At 45.0% G+C, this 20,718-nt stretch overlaps 1 protein-coding gene across 1 annotated transcript in view; it reads left to right on the top strand.

The window, feature by feature from the left end:
- met (MET proto-oncogene, receptor tyrosine kinase) overlaps positions 1 to 20,718 on the top strand; it is a 123,230-nt gene that overhangs the window by 18,702 nt on the left and 83,810 nt on the right. The window contains exon 2 of the mRNA XM_080191087.1: positions 7,868 to 9,091. Coding sequence (XP_080047213.1) covers positions 7,871 to 9,091 — 1,221 coding nt within the window. The 5' untranslated portion in view covers positions 7,868 to 7,870. The remainder of the gene's footprint in view (positions 1 to 7,867; positions 9,092 to 20,718) is intronic.

Genomic DNA, 20,718 nt, shown 5'->3' on the forward strand with positions numbered 1-20,718 from the left:
TAGAAAATTGCTCAGGTTTGTCCTGTCCATAAAAAACAGGACAATCTAGCCAACTTTTACCTCATCGACTGCTCAAAGTAATCAATAAAGTGATGGAAAGTGATACCAATAAACCACTCCCCCCTACTCAATTGGATTCCACCAGGCACACACAACTGCCGAACATATTACCACCTTATTCTGAATGAGGATTAAAATGCTTAATTCCAGATGGGTGGTGGCAGGGGAGTTGCTGAGGTGAAAGTCCTCATTCCCATCCAGGACGAGGCAGCAGGCATTGCTATCCAATAACTCAAACATTCAGTTCTCCATCACCCACAAGCTATGACTGTTGGGTGCACAGTCTACAAGATGCACCATAGCAACTTGTCAAGGTTCCTTTGGCAGCATCTTCCAGACCTGTGACCCCTATCACTAGAAGGATGAGGGTAACATGCACATGAGAACACCATCCTATCCAGTTCCCCACCAAGTCATACGCTATCCTGACTTGGAATTTGTCATTCCTTCAATGTCACTGACTCAAGCTCCTGGAACTCCCTGAGCACTGTGGGTGTACCTACACCACATGAACTGCAGTGGTTCAAAAAGACGGCTCACCACCACCTTTGCACGGGCAATTAACAGATTAAGAACAAATGTTTGCCTTGGCAGCAACACCCACATCCCATTAACAAACAAAATGTATATATCATCGTAAGTGGGAGTTGCTTAATTCAAATGATCTGATAATCCAAATAATTTCAGAAGTAGTTTTCACATTATCATGTTATTTATCTTGTTTAATTCAATATTTCAGATCGTTTTCTTAAAACAAATAACAACTGTGGTTTAACAAGAGTAGACTGTATGATGGATTATCAGTCATTAGACAAAAACAGGTTCATGTATCGGACAGAACTGTTCCTACATTCCCTGTTTATGATTTAGATGGCCAGTGTTAGTGCTTTCGTGGTTGGTCAAGAACAATAAATTGATGTTTTAGATGGAAGAGAGAATGCTTTTATGTTTCAAACTTGCTCACAGCAAAAAGACAATATCCATATGAAGACTGAATCTCCTACGAACTAAAATTTGTAGCTTTAGACATAAACTTGATTGGGTTAGGATGTCATGAGATTAACAATTACTCCTTGTTGTGGTGCACAATACACTGAACATTACATAGGATGTCCACTAAGTTTTCCTGGCAATTTGAAAAGGAAGGAAATAACATTCCATTGGACAGATGTATACAAGCTATTGCAAATCGACTTCTTTATACAAAGAGATATTGTGGTACATTATAGGGAGTACAATACTTATGAAAACAGAGATAGAATGAGTCCACAAGAGCTATTGTATTTTTTACAGGGAGTGGTAACCAGCAGGTTGTTTTAGATGGAACAATTTTTCTTCCACTGACCTTTGTGATAATAAATCTTATGTAGCTGCTTCTCCAGGCAAAACTAAAGACTCACAAGTAATCTCCTGATCTGAACAAGTCAGAAACGCCAGGAAGTCTGAGTTGTCAGTTTAGGGCGGCACAGTAGCACAGTGGTTAACACTGCTGCTTCACAACTCCACGGACCCAGGTTTGATTCCTGGCTTGGAGGTTGTGTGGAGTTTGCACATTCTCCTCATGTCTGCGTGGGTTTCCTCTGGATGCTCTGTTTTCCTCCCACAGTCCAAAGATGTGCGGGTTAGGTTGATTGGCCGTTAGTGTCCTGAGATGCGTAGGTTAGAGGGATTAGTGGGTAAATATGTAGGGATATGAGGGAGGGCCTGGGTGGGATTGTGGTTGGTGCAGACTCGATGGACCGAATGGCCTCTTTCTGTACTGTAGGGTTTCTATGATTTCTATTTTTATGATTGTCAATGATCCTTCAATAATGACACAATGTTCAGGAAGATTTCAGGAAAGGTATTCCTATTATATCTGGGCCTCTTACACCTCCCAATTTTTTGCTGAGCAGCAACAAACCCTGAGTGACGGAGGGAGTTAGGGGGTTTTGTTGTCCTATGTGCCCACCCTCCTCTCCTGACAAGACCCTTGGGCTTGTTTGGGATGCTTTGGGCTGTGAAAGAATTAAATGGCAACCATTCCCTAATTCTGGTTTCAAATTGACCTGAATTTTTGAAAAGGTGGGGGCAGGCTAGACAGGGTCAGTGGACAAGGAGTCCACCCTCGAGAGCTGCCTGCCAATCTGATTAGCCAGCAGCTCTCACAGTCCCAGCAACTGGGTAGTAGGTAGAAAGGGATGAGAGAGTCGAGGGATGGAGGACAAAGGGGCTGAGGAGGTAGATGGAGAGAAATGAAGTTGGGGTACCCCCAATGTAAACCCACCTCCCCCACCCAATTAATATGGATTCCCCTCCCACCCACCCACCCACCCTTTCCAAGAACCCATTTCAAACATGGCCTTTGCATTCTGGCCCACTTGCCATTGTTGTAGTGGAGGCAGATTGACAACTTTAATTGCCAATGCATTGGGCAGTTAAGGACTTCATTGGGCTTGACAGCAGTGGGCAACATACACTACCTCCCCCCCAACCCCACAATACTTTGGGGATGGGCAGGACAGAGATGGGCTGAGTGCCCAACCACCACCAAGTTTATTTACAATTTTTCAGCTTTCCCATTGACTTTTCAATGCCAGTTTTAAGCTACTCTACACATTTTAATTCCACCTCAGATATATTGATTACAACGTTCCGCTGAATTTCGTGGGCTGAGGGGGAGGGGGGTGGTCTGGGGTCGGGGATGGGGTGGGATGGCGGGTGGGAATGGGAGGTGGATAGGAGGGTGGAGGTGGGGGCTGGATTAGGGGATGGGGTGGATGGGAGGGTGGTGGTGGGGGTGGGGGGGGGGGGGGAGCTGGATGGCGGAAGGTGGAGCGGATGGGAGGGTGGGGGTGGGGGCTGAATGGGGTTGGGGGGTGGATCGCTCTCCCCACTCCCAGAAGGAAAGTGGGTCTCGAACTGACCAAACAGGAGTCTGTAAAAATCCAGCCCACAAATAAGCATTGAGAAACATGCAAGAGACACCCGATCCGTCAGGTTAAACAAACCTTTAGCGTGACAGCGAAATTGGAAATACCCCATCAGAAAAAACTATTTACTGTTGCATTTAGCAGTGAAGGAAAGACTGATGGCTTGGGATAGATTTATTCTAAAAGTATTTGCCTGGGGAATTAAATCTATCAAGATTTACAGCTCACAAGACCTGTGGTGTGGAGAGGCTGTAAAGATTTGACTCCTTTATAGTGGTTGAAACTCAGTCCTGATTATTGGATCACAAATAATTGCCACAATGTGTTCCTTTTTACTGGATTAGCAGTGACTGAAAAATCTATATCTCCAGAAGTACTGTATCTGCAGTTTCAGCTCAACTGTCGATTGATGGGGTATTGCTAGTGGCTGGGACCACCCCCGTGACCTGGGCCTTATCAATCACAGACAAGGCCATCTCTGACCAACTCCAAATATTGCTCACCACTCTTATCCCCTTCCAAACACACTCCCGTCTGCTTTGGTCCTGAGGAAAAAGTATTCCCTTCCAGGTATCTATAATGATACTGGAAAATTCCTTTCATCCCAGGCTCTGGCCCTCCATTTGACACAATAACGTCTGCAACTGTCAGTTTATTCAATCACCTCCTAACCTCTCCCTGTGGTGTCCTTGACCTCGGCACAACCCTTACATCAAACTGTGCCTTTATCCTTTGAAGCGTGCAGCCCTCAGCCCTCCCTGTATCTAGGGTACACCATGTTCCTGCTGCATGGCCGCTGCGGTTCTGTCTCCTCTCTCTAACTTCAGACCAAAGTCCACATCGGCCCTGAGCAACCTAACATCTATAACTGCTTTGCACATCACAGTAAGAAAGTCTGCACTCTCTGACTCCTGCCTGCCAGCCCCTGAACTTAAACAGGAGCCTTGAGATAGTTCCCGTTTCCAAAGAGGACTATGGACGACAGTGACCTTCACAGAGCACTGCAGTCCCGACCTGTTTAGTGTTAATATGAACCATCTCTAATTTGCCACAGTTACAGGCTCCCACCCCATAACCTGCAGTCTGCATGCATCTCCTTCCAGTAATGTGTGTGCTGTCGTTGGATCCCCTTGTTTGTCCGCATGTCTTACAACTTTGTTGGGGTCTAACTTCCCTCTCCTCGATCTTCTCTCTGCCTTCCATTGCTTGTCCTCTGCATCCACCTCTAGCCCCTCTCCCTGCCCTTCTTTTTACCCTTCCCCGCACCACTCCTTGCACATCCCTCCTTCCATATTGTTACCCCCTTGTATTCGTCTGCCTACCTCCCGTTGAACTTGGGACCTTTCTCGTGGTGGCTGCATGAATCCTGCAGCACAGTCCTGTCTGATAGGACTGAGTTAACAGACCTTCACATTAAGTCCTAATTTCATGTCAATTATCAATGGAAGTAACTGATATATAAAGGGGCCTCAGGTGATACTGGTTGTTGGTGGAGAATTCTGTGTGGAGTTGGTTCAAAGAAATAAAGGTATTTTATGAAGAAGCAGAACTCCTGTCCCCTTTACTGAACAGCAACCAAGAGACTCAATCACTGTCCGGGTAGATACTGGTGTGTGGCACCTAGGGCAAGGAGATCCCTGTACTCCCCAACACCAGGCACAGTAATGATCCAACTCAATAAAACAGGAGGTTACATGGGTGCAACAGCACCGTGCTGTCAATGAACACTAGCCTGGCATGGAGTTAGGCAGGAATCAGTCTACCCCAGCAGGCTGGTGTACAGCATATTAGGAGCAGCACAGCACCAGGGCAGTAAGGCTTTGCATGTTGCACTCACGTCACAGTCTCTGGTGAACTGAGGACCATGTTGAGTATGTCAGACTTTATCAATAGGGTTTAATGCCAACCTAATTCCTCTCTGGCATGATGCAAGGTTGAACAGCCTGATAGGATTCTGGTGGCCACTTGTTTTAATGAACATTCATGAGATTCAATTGTCATCTGTGCCTCCTCCCAGTGGGAAGAGTGAGCCTTATGAACCCACCGTTGGGAGAATTGCAACATGTTTTTGCTTCGGCAGGTATTCTGACCTTTTTGCATCCCCTCAGATTTCCTATGTAAGCTTGCTATCAAACCTCTCATGGGTGAATTGGGAGAATTCTGCCCAAAGTAATCTACCATATTGGCATCCAACTGTATTGACAAATCGAAATTGCAGACCATTGTTCTAATTGTCCATCTTGTTTATTCGACAGTGATAGAACTGTCTTGATCCTTTTCTTCAGACGATCGAAGGAGGCCAAGGAAATTGGATTACTTCCCTTCCTTATAGTCACAATTAGTATTTCAAGCTTTCTTTCTGATTTTGAGTTGCAGTCCCACCCGACGCCAGTATCACACATTAATCAGACAACTGCACAGCAAATTGATTGCGTACATGTCAACTGGCACTCTGTAACTTTGATTTAGCCGAGCATTAAAAAGTAGCCACTTTAGTTTCCATTGCAGAGTCTTCATCCCAACCTACATACAGAAAGGCAGTAAGTTTTTAGAAGCACCCTGCCCTAGTATATTGTCATAAAGTTCTAGTTGGGATCAACCGCACGGGTTGTTTTCATCAATACCAAATTAAAAGCTGTTAATCAAATTATATATGTGGGTAGCAGTTTTCTAAAGGGCTGTTATTTCATTGTGTTGTAATGCTTAATGAAATTAGTTAATTTGTCGCGCAGCCTTACACCACATCAGTGGACACAACTATAATATAAGCACTATTGCCTTCCATGAGTCAGTCGTCTGTGTTTATAGTGGTATTATAAATAAAATCCACAAAACCACTGATCAATTCCTTGGGGAAATTACTAAGACTAGTGAAAGCATATCTTTGATAGGTGCGGGATAATAACATACCACGGCTTCCATTCAAAGGGGGAGGAAATATGCATTTTGTGTTCTTGTTGGATGACAAAAGCAAAATGACAATGAATGGCTAGCAGAGAAATGAGTGTTGTGTAACCCAAACCGCACAGGCAGAATTGGGCTAAAATTAAAATTGCTTGATGTCCTTTTACAAAAATCTGCAGGAATGAATGACATAAATTGAAACAGTGGCCTTACCAATGCATGCAATGCTCTGCAGTACTGTTCTGATTCGTACTGAGCCACAACAAATTTTCAGAATGCAGGCATAGGGTGAAATGCTCCCATTTTGAGATTAAGGGCAGTATTTTACGACCTCGCTCAAGTCTAAGTCTGCATGTTTTTTGGCAGGCTCACACTCTGCGAGATCGTAAAGCCCACCTGAGGCCAGTGGAGAATTCCTTTCTGCGACCCTCGCCTGCCCGATTCTGGGTTGGTGGGGGTGGGTGGGGGGTGGGCATGCCAATAAAATTCCAGCCTAAGAGTGAGATTCTCAGCCTCCCAATCACTGGTTTCTTGGCAGTAGAAATCAGTACGATTCTCTGGTCGCACCACAGTCCCATTGAAGGTGCTCCACATTACTGGAGAACACGCGAGTGCTGTCCGCTGCCAGTGGGATCAGAGGATCCCGCTGGTGTGAACGGCCGAAGAATTCTGCCCTGGGTCCCATGGTGGGACGGGGAAGTGGAGTGTTTCCCACTGTGGAGGTCAGTGGGAAAACGTTCCAAATCCTCTGACCCCAAACTCATTAATTATGTATCCAGGTCTTTCACACTGTATGTAGTGGCGGGAAATGTCGAGAGAGAGTGTAGTGCACTATCACATCTGGACATTGTTATCTGATCTCTTGAACAATTGGAACATAACCTTTGATGCTCTTGGTTCTGGAAAGGAAGGGCTTTCCAGCCCATGATTGCTGGTAATCCTTGCTGGAGAGTGCTTATAAAATATGAATAATGGAACACTCTGCAGTTTTGCTACCTTCATTTTAAAGTCTTCCAACTATCTCAGAATGCAGCCTGAGGTATGGCCTCCTGGGTGAGTTGCCGTGGGAATCGTATCCCCGGAAGAGAAAATGTCTTCCAACCGAAAGGAGGGAGAAAATTGAAATAATACTCTTAAATTACTTATTTTCCTCAAATTTTTAACCACTTTTGATAACCTTTTATTTGAAAGATACTGACCCTTACTAGATAAAAGCAAATTACTGTGGATGCTGGAATCTGACCCTTACTGGAGTGTGATTCCATGGTGTTGGTAACCTTTCGATACCTTTCTCACGCTGTGTCAATAGGTTATAAGATGGTCAACAGCATGGCAGGCACTAGACCTGAGCCCTCAGCTCGTTTGGGGCGGCATGGTGGCACAGTGGTTAGCCCTGCTGCAACACAGTGCCAGGGATCCGTGTTCAACTCTGGCCTTGGGTCGCTGTCTGCGTGGACTTTGCACTTTCTCCCTGTGTCTGTGTGGGTTTCCTCTGAGTGCTCCAGTTTTCTCCCACAGTGTGCGATTAGGTTGGTTGACCATGCTGAATTGCTCCAAGATATATATAGTTTAGTAGGCTAAATATATGGGGTTACGGGGTAGCCCTGGGATTGGTGCTAAATCAATGGTCTGAATGGCCTCCTTCTTCACTGTAGGGATTCTATGATTCTCTGACTGAACCTTTTGTCTCGATTTCCAGCAGGAATCCATACATAGCCATTGGTTGTATAACTCTCTTCCTTCATCTAAGCAAACTGAAATCAATTCTTTCCACCACCATGGCTGAGATTAGTTAACTCGATTCAACCCAGTGTTCTTGGTGCTATGTATGAATTGACTAACCTTAACTAGTTTAGCCATCAGGAGACTGCAGATATTCTGATATTATACATGTCCTTAGGAATTATTAAAATTAAGCAGATTACAAATTGTAATTAGTCTTGCCTTTGTTTGTAATCTATCACTGATTAAACTATATTTTTATCTTGCAGTTGATGATACTTTCAACAATGAACCACCCAGCAAGCGTTTCTTGCCTGTTGATGTTTTTGGGGGGTTTGACAGTGCACTTGAGCAATGGAGAATGCGAACGTGCGAAAAAATATGCAGACTTAGACTTGAATGTGCAGTACAACTTTCCCAGCTTCAGTTCAGAAACACCGATACAGAACGTAGTCCTCCACAAGCAGCATATATACGTTGGAGCAACAAATAAGATATACGTGGTCAACAATAACCTGCAAAAGCTCTCAGAATTCAAAACTGGCCCCGTGTCGGAATCCCTGGACTGTTCGCCATGTGACCGCTGCGAGGGGAGCAATAACAGCTCTGCAGTTGTGTGGAAAGACAACACCAATGTGGTCTTACTTATAGAAACCTTTTATGGGGATCAGCTCATTAACTGCGGCAGCGCAAGGAATGGCATTTGTTTCCTCCACAATCTCCAGCACAATGATCCTGCTAATATCTCGAGCAACGTCCAGTGTATGTACTCACACCAGAATAACAAACCAAGCAAGTGCCCGGATTGTGTTGCCAGCCCTCTTGGTACAAGAGTGCTGATGACAAAGCAGTCTGGATTTCTGAAGTTGTATGCAGGGACAACACTAAGTTCTACCCCGCTACCATTCCAGTTGCATTCAATGTCTATAAAAAGGCTAAAGGAATCTGAAGATGGTTTTCAGTTCCTCACTGAACGCTCTTACATGGATGTTATTCCACAATTGAGGGGTGCCTATCCTATTAAGTATCTTTATGCTTTTGAAAGTAGTGGCTATGTTTATTTTTTAACAGTGCAGCACGAATCTTTGGACTCTCAAGCATCTCACACCAGAATTATTCGATTAAGCTCATCCGATCCATATTTACATTCTTATATAGAAATGCCAATTGAATGTCTTATCACTGACAGACGGAAGAAGAGATCCTTAAATAACGAAGAGTTCAATATCATGCAGGCGGCATACGTGACGAAAGCAGGCGCAGATCTTGCTAAACAATTAACTGTTTCTACTGAAGACGATGTCCTTTTTGCAGTATTCACACAAAGTAAACCAGGATCGACTGAACTAGCCAATAGATCAGCTGTCTGTGCATTTCCTGTCCAAATCATCAATAAATATTTTGAACATTCCATTGATCACTGTTGCAAAAATGGTCTCACAAAAGGTCTTCATCACTTCTACAACACAACTGATAGATACTGTGCGAATAAGGTGAGATATTTTAATGGTGATGTTGCAAGTGCATGATCTAGTACATGATACATGATCTGGCACAGCGGTTAACACCGCTGCCTCACAGCGCCAGAGACCTAGGTTCAATTCCAGCTTTGGGTGACTGACTTTCTGTCTGTGTGGAGTTTGCACATTCTCCCCATGTCTGTGTGGGTTGCCTCTGGGTGCTCTGATTTCCTCCTACACTCCAGAAGGCGTGCAGGTTAGGTTGATTGGCCAGGATAAATTGCTCCTTGGTGTCAGGGAGATTAGAGGGTAAACACATGGGGTTACAGGGATAGGGCCTGGATGGGATTGTTGTTGGTGCAGGCTCGATGGGCCAAATGGCCACCTTCTGCACTGTAGGGATTCTATGATTCCAGCTATGATGCATAAAAGGGTTTGTTTTCATGTGATGTTTATAATTAAGACATTAAACTTTAAATGGAAGTAAAAATGATCATGCGCAACTGGCTTTTATCATTTTAGTGCATCGGCTCTTTCCTGTGGGTTGCTCTTGTAATATCTTTCACAGATTGATTTCAGAAATCAATTTGATCACAGCAACAAATGAGGTTTTTTTTCCTCTAATAATGGATAAGAATAAAAGAGATGACAGGAAGACTCTCAGTGCTGTTATTGTGCAAATGCTTAAGATGCTGATATCAATTTCCTTTCTCTTTTATTTAACAGCCTTTTTAACAGGTCTATTTTAAACTGATTAACAATTCCATTAGAATGATAGAGAAACATTGGCAAGGGATAAGACACTGTAGAGAGAGAAAAATCACACGTCCTTGCCAAGAATCATTTTGCTTATGTAAAAATGTGGGAGTGTAGGAATGTACAAGACCACATAAGACCATTAGGCTAGTCCCAGCGTCTAGGAAATATAATATTTCATGCCCGTCTATCAGTATTTCAGCCAAGTATTTCCAAATGCTTTCTGACAAAAATTCAACCACCTGCCCACGTGCAAATGCCTCCCTGGATGATCTATTCCATGTATGGACTAGCCTCTGTTTGAAACCTAGGTTGCCTTCTTACATTCCCCTCTTCTAAGTTTGAGGTTACTACAAGTTTGTGCTGCTCATAATGCCCTAACTAAACTAAAAAAAAGACCTTCTGCCCTTACTCAATCCATATCCTTCTATTCCCTCCCTATTCATGTACCCATCCAGATATCTCTGAAACTTTGCTAAAGTGCCTGCTTTCACCACCTCCTCTGGCAGCACGTTCCAGGCACCCATCACTCTCTACATGGAAGAACTTCCCCCCCCGCATATCTCCCTTAAACTTTCCCCCTCATCTTGAACCTGTGCCCCCTTGTAATTGACACGTTATCCAATGCCCATGAGGGCCCTTCACATAATAAAGGAGTCACAGTTATAGACAGCACAGCTGGTGGGCCAAAACAGCATTCTGTGCAAACTCAGAACTTTTGCTTGAAATTTATGCACTATCCTCTTGGCTATATAAAGTGTGATCACATTTGCTCTCTTTAAGACCGGGGCACAGAGTGCTGATGGCTTCATATTATCTTCACACCAACAATCCCCAGTTTGAGCGAAGATGCTTCTGCCAACTTTACTTTCACAGTTTCTCTGAAAGAATTAAAAAGGAAAAAAAAACTTATAACTCCAGAGTAATTATTTTCATAAAGAGCCCCACACTGGACACCCACATCTGAAACCACCCCCCCCAGGGGACCCACCACGCCAGCGACTCCCTCTCCCCCAATCAATCACCCCATCACTTGCCTGTCCAATCTGACATCTACCCCCCAATCCACCCCATTCTCCCAGTCTGACTCCAAATAGCTGGTGCTGTTAAAAGGGGGCGTATCTTTCCTCATTGCACTCCATTTATTCCACATTGATGTAGCCAGGAGCACATTTTGCTGTTTCTTTCTCATCCCTGCCTGGGTGAGAAATGTCCAGAGAGGCAGGGGCTTTGTAACTGCCGCGGAGGTAAGTCCCTCCAGAGTTGAAACCTGCCAGTGATTGCCATCCGAGGAAGTTACAGACCAATTACCTCTTTATGAGGCGGCATGGTGGCACAGTGTTTAGCACTGCTTCCTCACAGCACCGGGGACCCGGGTTTGATTCCCAGCTTGGGCTACTGTCTGTGCGGAGTTTGCAAGTGCCCCCCGTGACTGTGTGCACTTCCTCGGGATGCTCCAGTTTTCTCACTCGGCCCAAAGATGTGTGGGTTAGGTTGATTGACCATGCTAAAATTGCCCCTGGTGTCAGGGGGATTAGCAGGGTAAATGTGTGGAGTTACGGGAGCATGGAGTGGGATTGTGGTTGGTTCAGACTCGATGGGCTGAATGGCCTCCTTCTGTACTGTAGACATTCTGTGATTCTTATGCAAGTTTGCACTGTGCAAATTGGCTGCTGAATTTACCTTCATTACCGCAGTGACTACTTTTCAAAAAATACCTCTTTGGCTGGACAGTGCTTTGTGGCATATTGAGGTGATGAAAAATGCAATAATGATGCAAGTCCTTTGCCTGCCTCAACATCTGGCATGTATAAGCCTCACTCCTCAATCTTTGCATTTCATCAGCCAATTCCTAATTGCATTCAATCCTTTCCATTTTCGAGTCATTTTAAAACTTGGGAGAGTTTTGCTTTTATCCAATCACTTTGGTACATTTGTAAATAGCAGCAACAGATCCCTGAGGCATCTGACTAATTACTTCTTTCTATGTCTCCCATGTATAAACTACCATTTGATTTCTCTCCTTCAGCTTATTATTGATTCAGCATTTCAGCAGTACTCCACCTATCCTGTGCCTTGTAGTGTCACAGACCAATTTCCTGTGTGACACTATGTTGGTAGTTTTACTAAAATATCAATAAACACAGTCCATTAGTCGTACTGATATAGTATTGTCAAGAAAACAATATTTTTTGCAGAAATGCAAAGGATAGAGTGATCTAATAGGTGATCCGCTGAGGACAGAAAATTTGGCAAGCAATTTTTAAACCAAGTTACACCAGATTGTCAATTTATACCCTAGTTACTCAGCATTTTGTCTCACCTTTCTTTTTCCTTTGTTTTATTTCTAAAGGGATCATTTGTCTTGTATAGCCATTGTGGATACATGCATATGTTGAAAGAGAATATTTTGTAGCTTTCCATTGACACTAGCAAGCAAGTGTGGGTCAGATGCATTCAGCAGTAGCAATGCGACTGGTCCTGGTTTGTAAGTGCAATCCATCCATTCATTGAGAAAACAAGCTCACTGAATTCTGTCGCACCTCCTTGGATGTTCTATTTACAAGTTTTGTTAGAATTGCAGGCATTTATAAACTGATGGCACTTTGGTTAGCACTGCTGCCTCACAGCGTCAGGGACCCGAGTCCAATTCCAGCCTCGGGTGACTGTCTATGTGGAGTTTGCACAGTAAAAAGTCTGACAACACCAGGTTTTAGTCCAACCTATTTATTTGATAATATACTCACTAGCTTTCGGGGTTACCCCCTTCGTCAGGTGAATGGAGAGTTCTGGCCTCAGACAGAGCATATAAAGCACAGACAGTTTAGAGATTACTGATTAAAATGCGAATCCTTACACCTAACCTGCTGTTCAAGACCTGAAGTGGCTGATAATGTGAGTGGAAGGAGCACTGATCACAGTTTAAAGAGATGTGTATTGTCTCCAGACAGTACAGTAAGTGAGGTTTTGCAAACCCAGGCAAGTCATGGGGGTTACAGATAGTGCGACATGAACCCAAGATCCCTGTTGAGACCGTCCTCATGTGTGCGGAACTTGGCTATCAGTCTCTGCTCAGCGACTCTGCGCTGTCGTGTGTCGTGAAGGCCGCCTTGGAGAATGCTTACCCGAAGGTCAGAGGCTGAATGCCCGTGACCACTGAAGTGTTCGCCAACAGGAAGGGAACAGTCTTGCCTGGTGACTGTCGAGCGATGTTCATTCATCCGTTGTCGTAGCGTCTGCATGGTCTCCCCAATGTACCATGCTTCGGGACATCCTTTCTTGCAACGTATCAGGTAGACAATGTTGGCCGAGTTGCAAGAGTATTTACCATGTACCTGGTGGATGGTATTCTCACGTGTGATGATGGTATCCATGTCGATGATCCGGCATGTCTTGCAGAGGTTGCTGTGACAGGGCTGTGTGGTATTGTGGTCACTGTTCTCCTGAAGGCTGGGTAGTTTGCTGCGAACAATGGTCTGTTTGAGGTTGTGTGGTTGTCTGAAAGCAAGAAGTGGGGGTGTGGGGATAGCCCTGGCGAGATGTTCGTCTTCATCAATGATATGTTGAAGACTCCGGAGAAGATGTCGTAGCTTCTCCGCTCCGGGGAAGTACTGGACGACGAAGGGTACTCTGTCCACTGTGTCCCGTGTTTGTCTTCTGAGGAGATCGGTGCGGTTTTTCGCTATGGCGCATCGGAACTGCCGATCTATGAGTCGAGCACCATATCCTGTTCTTATGAGGGCATCTTTCAGGGTCTGGAGGTGTCTGTCACGATCCTCCTCATCTGAGCAAATCCTGTGTATACGGAGGGCTTGTCCATAGGGAATGGCTTCTTTAACATGTTTAGGGTGGAAACTGGAGAAGTGGAGCATTGTGAGATTGTCTGTGGGCTTGCGGTACAGTGAGGTGCTGAGGTGACCGTCCTTAATGGAGATGCGTGTGTCCAAGAATGCAACTGATTCTGGGGAATAGTCCATGGTGAGTCTGATGGTGGGGTGGAATTTGTTGATATCATCATATAGTTGTTTCAGTGATTGTTCACCATGAGGCCAAAGGAAGAAAATGTCATCGATGTATCTAGTGTATAGCATCGGTTGAAGATTCTGTGCAGTGAAGAAGTCTTGTTCGAACCTGTGCATGAAGATGTTGGCATATTGAGGTGCAAATTTGGTCCCCATGGCTGTTCCATGTGTCTGGATGAAAAACTGGTTACATAAGAACATAAGAAATAGGAGCAGGAGTAGGCCATCTGGCCCTTCGAGCCTGCCCCGCCATTCAATAAGATCATGGCTGATCTGTCGTGGCTCAGTTCCACTTTCCCGCCCTCTCCCCATAACCCTTAATCCCCTCTCTTATCAAAAACCCATCAACCCGCTTCTTAAAAATATTTAGCGAGGCAGCCTCCACCACTTCAACGGGCAGAGAATTCCAGAGATTCACCACCCTTTGAGTGAAGAAGTTCCTCCTCAACTCCGTTCTGAACTGCCCCCCCTTTATCTTGAGGCTGTGCCCCCTAGTCCTACTGTCTTTTTTGAGCGGGAAGAGTCTTTCCACCTCTATCCTATCCATCCCATTCATCATCTTATACGTCTCAATGAGATCTCCCCTCATTCTTCTAAACTCTAACGAGTACAAGCCTAGTTTATTCAGCCTCTCCTCATAGCTCAACCCCCTCAACTCCGGTATCAGCCTAGTAAACCTCCTCTGCACTCCCTCCAAGGCCAAAATATCCTTGCGCAGGTGCGGCGCCCAAAACTGCACACAGTACTCCAGCTGCGGCCTCACCAATGCCCTATACAGCTGGTTGTTGAAGGTGAAGACATTGTGGTCCAGGATAAAGCGGATGAGTTGTAAAATTGCATCTGGAAACTGGCAGTTGTCAGCATTGAGTACTGAGGCAGTCGCAGCAATGCCATCGTTGTGGGGGATGTTGGTGTAGAGCGCTGAGACATCCATTGTGACGAGGAGTGTCCCTGGTTCAACTGCTCCGTGTGTGCTGAGTTTCAGTAGGAAGTCCGTAGTGTCGCGACAAAAGCTGGGGGTTCTTTGTACAATGGGTTTCAGGATGCCCTCGACGTAGCCGGAGAGGTTCTCACACAGAGTCCCATTGCCCGATACAATGGGACGGCCAGGTGTGTTTGCCTTGTGTATCTTTGGGAGGCAGTAGAGATCTCCAATGCGGGGAGTACGTGGAATGAGAGCACGGAGGGTGCTCTGAAGGTCCGGATCAAAGGTCTTGATCAGATTGTTGAGTTGACGAGTGTGTTCTTTGGTCGGATCTGTGGGTAATTGTCTGTAGTGTTCCTCATTGTTTAGTTGTCAGTACACTTCTTTACAGTAATCCGTTCTGTTCAGTATGACGATGGCCCCTCCTTTGTCTGCTGGTTTGATGACAATGTTGCGGTTTGTCTTGAGAGCGTGGATGGCGTTGCGTTGTGCTTGGGTGATGTTCGGGACTGTCTTGTGACTGCGGCTGATGAATCTGGTGTTAACGCACCTCCTGATGGTTTGGGCATACAAGTCCAGTCGAGGGCAGCGGCCTTCCGGAGGAGTCCAATTGGATTCCTTCCTCTTAGGCTGTTGCACTGCGGATCTCTCTGTCGGCTGTTCTGGTTCATCGACTGTCTCATTGTGTTCGTTGCTGGCCTCTTGGGGTTTGTGGAAAAACTCCCGCAGCCTCATTCGCCTGATGAATTCCTCTGTGTCCGCTGCGAGACTGATGGGGTCCATTTTGGTGGTGGGGCAGAAATTGAGCCCTCGGCTGAGAACTTCGATTTCATCTGATTGAAGTGTGTAGTCCGACAAGTTGACAATAGACCTCCCTGCGGTAGTGCTGTTTTCTACTGTGGTGCCGGGGGAGGCTTGGTTGTTGCTGGCGGCGATGCCGAGTTTCTCAAGTTTCCTGTTCTTGGTGTGCATGTAGGTGGTGTAGTTTCTTTGTCTCATCTGCTTGGCAGAGTTTCGCAGTTGGTCTGCATCCTGAGCACAAGTTGAGAAAATGTTGAGAAAACGACATCTTCTCCGGAGTCTTCAACATATCATTGATGAAGACGAACATCTCGCCAGGGCCATCCCCACACCCCCACTTCTTGCTTTCAGACAACCACACAACCTCAAACAGACCATTGTTCGCAGCAAACTACCCAGCCTTCAGGAGAACAGTGACCACAATACCACACAGCCCTGTCACAGCAACCTCTGCAAGACATGCCGGATCATCGACATGGATACCATCATCACACGTGAGAATACCATCCACCAGGTACATGGTAAATACTCTTGCAACTCGGCCAACATTGTCTACCTGATACGTTGCAAGAAAGGATGTCCCGAAGCATGGTACATTGGGGAGACCATGCAGACGCTACGACAACGGATGAATGAACATCGCTCGACAGTCACCAGGCAAGACTGTTCCCTTCCTGTTGGCGAACACTTCAGTGGTCACAGGCATTCAGCCTCTGACCTTCGGGTAAGCATTCTCCAAGGCGGCCTTCACGACACACGACAGCGCAGAGTCGCTGAGCAGAGACTGATAGCCAAGTTCCGCACACATGAGGACAGTCTCAACAGGGATCTTGGGTTCATGTCGCACTATCTGTAACCCCCATGACTTGCCTGGGTTTGCAAAACCTCACTTACTGTACTGTCTGGAGACAATACACATCTCTTTAAACTGTGATCAGTGCTCCTTCCACTCACATTATCAGCCACTTCAGGTCTTGAACAGCAGGTTAGGTGTAAGGATTCGCATTTTAATCAGTAATCTCTAAACTGTCTGTGCTTTATATGCTCTGTCTGAGGCCAGAACTCTCCATTCACCTGACGAAGGGGGTAACCCCGAAAGCTAGTGAGTATATTATCAAATAAATAGGTTGGACTAAAACCTGGTGTTGTCAGACTTTTTACTGTGTTTACGCCAGTCCAACACCGGCATACCCACATTATGTGGAGTTTGGACATTGTCTCCGGGTCTGCATGAGTTTCCTCTGGGCGCTCCGGTTTCCTCCCACAGTCCAAAGATGTGCAGGTTAGATGGTTTGGCCATGCTAAATTGCCCCTTAGTTTCCCAAGATAAGTGGGTTAAGGAGATTAGTGGGGTAAATATGCAGGGTTCGGGGGATAGGGTCTGGATGGGATTGTTGTTGGTGCAGCTTTGATGGACCAAATGGTCTCCTTCTGCACAGCGGGGATTCTATGATGCCAGTGCAAAGTTGAGGTTTCTTTTCCGAGAGTTACATACACATCTGCATTTCTTTAACTAGCAATGTGTAAAGGATTGCCTTTTGTCAGGACCCCTCTAAAAGTTTAACACAGATGCTTTCATTAAAATGTTAAGAAATCCTAACCAGTATGGCAGAGCCACATAATTTTGCATAAAACGCCACTGTTCCAAAGTAATTATTTGATCTTAATTTAGCAATCAGTTGCTTTTAGCTTTGCGTGAAGTAGTGGAATAGCTATACGTTCTTCGGAAACTTTACACTTGTTTCCTGATTTATTGAAACAGATATGGATAAATGTTATTACATGTTCCTTTTTTTGTCGAATCAACTAGTCCAAGTTTTATTTCTTCCTGAAACTTACAGCATGAGTATTTTATATACAGCGTAAGCATTGGCAATATTGTTTTAAAGAATATTGATTAAAATCCTTTAAATTTTTTGAAGCAACATAATGTGGACATTGAATTCATTAAGTCTGTGAGTATATCCATACCTCTTTGTTTGATTACACAAATTGACATAGCAAATTGATTTCTGCTTGTAATGGCACTTACATTGTGATAGACCATGTCCCTTAAGAGCTCAGATTAGTGTCTGGTAATGGTCGGTATTGATTTGTCTCGACTGTAATTGTCCAAATGAAGCAAACTCTACACGTACCATGCAAGGAAAAACTGGTGGACTCAACAGAGGACATTTTAATATTAATTTGAAAACCAACAAACTCCCGGTGACATCAAATGATGCATATTGAACTTCCATTGAAGGTGGCATGCTGAGTTTAGTCCGAGTACACTAAAGCTGGACTGTATTTTTTTTATATTTATCATGGGAATCATTTGGAAAACCAACATTTGTCACCCATCTCTAATTGGTCTATGTCTGACTCCAAGCCCTTGTGAAAGGTGGTACTGAGCCATCTTCTTAACAACTGAGGGGTTCACTATTTCAGAGGGCTGTTAAGAGTCAGCCACATTGCTGTGGGTCTGGAGTGTAATAAATACCATTAGGCAAGGATGGCAGAGTAGATTTCATAAAGGACATTGGTGGACTTTTACAAGAAACTAGTGGGTACATGGTCGCCATTGTTGATACTAGCGTTTTCAGATTTATTCAATGTACAATGTTTAAAGTCCGTAGTCACTGTGTTGGGAATTTGAATTGACGTCCGGAATGTATGTCTCTCAACGGAGGTGGGAATGGGGCCGAAAAAGCGAAAACATTAGGAACTGGCAGCAAGTTCACAATCCCTTCATGACCCCACACCATTTTTGTGTGGCCTTTTCGCAGATCGGGAAAGCCTTGATTGCAAACCTTGCATGTGAATCTCTTCTGAGGTTGGGGTCACCAGTGTGATGACCATAGAAAATTTGAATTAACTCTTTTCCCCACCCCCCTCCAACTATTTTTATCTGCAAGGGTTGCTGCAAGGGGGGGTGATCTTGCTGTCAGTTGGGGAGGGAGGACCATACTTCTCTGATTTGTGAGGTACCCTCAGTCTGAAAGTGCTTTCCGATGGAGGTGCAACTTCATGCCTGAATTTAAGGGTGAGACCTTTATCTGTTTCCCACCCTCAGTCATCAGACGTCTGTCAGCCTAAAATTGAGGTTGGGCACGAAAAGACCTTTAAGTGACTACTTAAGTGCCTTAATGTGAGCTTCCCATCTGAAACCCTGCCCACCTCACTGTAAAATTGTGTCCAGGTCAGGGCAAACTGTTTCACACTCCTCCCCCGCCTCAGAACATGCCTGGTTTCCCAGGCCTTGAGAAACTTGGCAAGGAGGGGAGAAGGCCTGAAGAACAATGTGGCTTTGTAACACTGGTTACGGGTGACGAGGAGAAGGAATGTATCCTCTCTCGCCAATGAGCTGCCCAGCAAATACCGCTCTCCACATGATCCACCTGCTTACCTCTCCCTCACACCCACCAACATCTGTCCCCCTGACCAACAAGGTCCAGCAATAGGCACAGAATCTCTCCCATTACACCCACCTACTCTTGTTAACTGCAGCCTTGTGAAACAAGATGGTCGCCAGCCATCTGGACGGAAAATTTATAAGGAGCCCTACCGTTAAAAACAACAGGATATTCAGGAAACCCACTCTTCTAATTTTCCTGATTTCACAACATGCCAATATTGAAAGGTCAGTTTAGAGAAAGAAATCAGTCTGAGTGCTTCATAGAGCGAACCATGTATTTGGTACTGCAGTGGTTTTAAAAATAGGTTGCAGCTCTCGGAAGTTCAAACAACCCAAGAGTTTTATTGAAAGGATTTTAACACTACAGGCTGCTAAGATAGACTGTCCATTTGCCCGCGCAAACAGCCAATAACATCATCAGTGACATCACATAATCGTCTCTTAAAGTGCCCCAAATACATGGTTCACTCTATGAGACACTTGGACTGATTTCTTCCTCTAAACTGACCTTTCAATATTGGCATGTTGTGAAATATGGAAAATTAAAAGAATAGGTTTCCTGAATATCCTGTCGTTTTTGACAGTAGGGCTTCTTTTAAATGTTCTCGTCTCTTAAAGTGCCCCTGCTCCACTGCAAAGGTGCTGGTGAGGAAACATGAGAAATAACAGGGATCCACACAACACTTCTCCTCACCCTTTAAATCAAATGTTCCCGACGCCATTAACAGTATAATGTTAACAAAATGAACAATTAATAAACAATACTCATTAGGTCAGACATTCCGGAGGCCGTCGCTCTCTGTGTGGTTGTCAGCTAACCTCAGGAGTCTGTTTTTTAGTGTTTGCTGCAGCCTCCAAGGTCTTTGGTTTGGTTTGGATGCCGTCTGTGGTTGTCCTAACTGGAGTCGATGTAATATCCTGAGGTTGACTCAGTGCCTGTTTCTTAACTGAGATACTGTCTTCCCCAATTGGTTCGGGTAGTATCATGTTCTCAGGAACAGTAAGAATTCTCACAACACCAGGTTAAAGTTCAACAGGTTTATCTGGTATCATGAGCTTTTGGAGCACTGCTCCTTTGTCAGTTGAGGGGAGGGTTGGGTTAAGAAATACGGCATATATAGACAGGAACTCAATTGCAAGATAATGGTTGGAATGCGAGTCTTAACAGGTAATCAAGTCTTTACAGGTACAGACAGTGCAAGTGGAGACAGGGATAATCACAGGTTAAAGAGGTATTAATTGTCTCAAGCTTGGACAGTTCAGTAGGATTTTGCAAGCCAGGCTAAATGAGGGGACACACGTAGTATGACATGAATCCAAGACCCCAACTGAGGCCGTCCTCCTGCGTGCGGAACTTGCCTAGAAGGAGCAGTGCTCCGAAAGCTCGTGCTACCAAATAAACCTGTTGGATTTAACCTGTTATTGTGAAACTTCTTACCATGCCTACCCCAGTCCAACACCAGCATCTTCACATCATGTTCTCAGGAAGATCCAGATCTTGTTGTCAAAAGTCGATCCACACATTGTCTCGTGTTTGTAAAATATAGGAGACCAATCCTCTCTGTGCGAAGGTGGTGGCAGATTCCCACTTTTCACTGTTGATTAGGTGCATTGGCAATGCTAAGCTCTCCCTCAGTGTTCCCGAACGGGTGTCAGTGTGGCGACTGGGAGATTTTCACAGTAACTTCACTGCAGTGTTAAGGTAAGCCTACTTGTGACACTAGTAACTAAAGTTTGCTTTACTTTAAAACTTTAGATT

The sequence above is a fragment of the Carcharhinus amblyrhynchos genome, chromosome 6, assembly GCF_965287045.1.
Source record: "Carcharhinus amblyrhynchos chromosome 6, sCarAmb.v2.hapA, whole genome shotgun sequence".
NCBI classification, from domain to species: domain Eukaryota; kingdom Metazoa; phylum Chordata; class Chondrichthyes; order Carcharhiniformes; family Carcharhinidae; genus Carcharhinus; species Carcharhinus amblyrhynchos.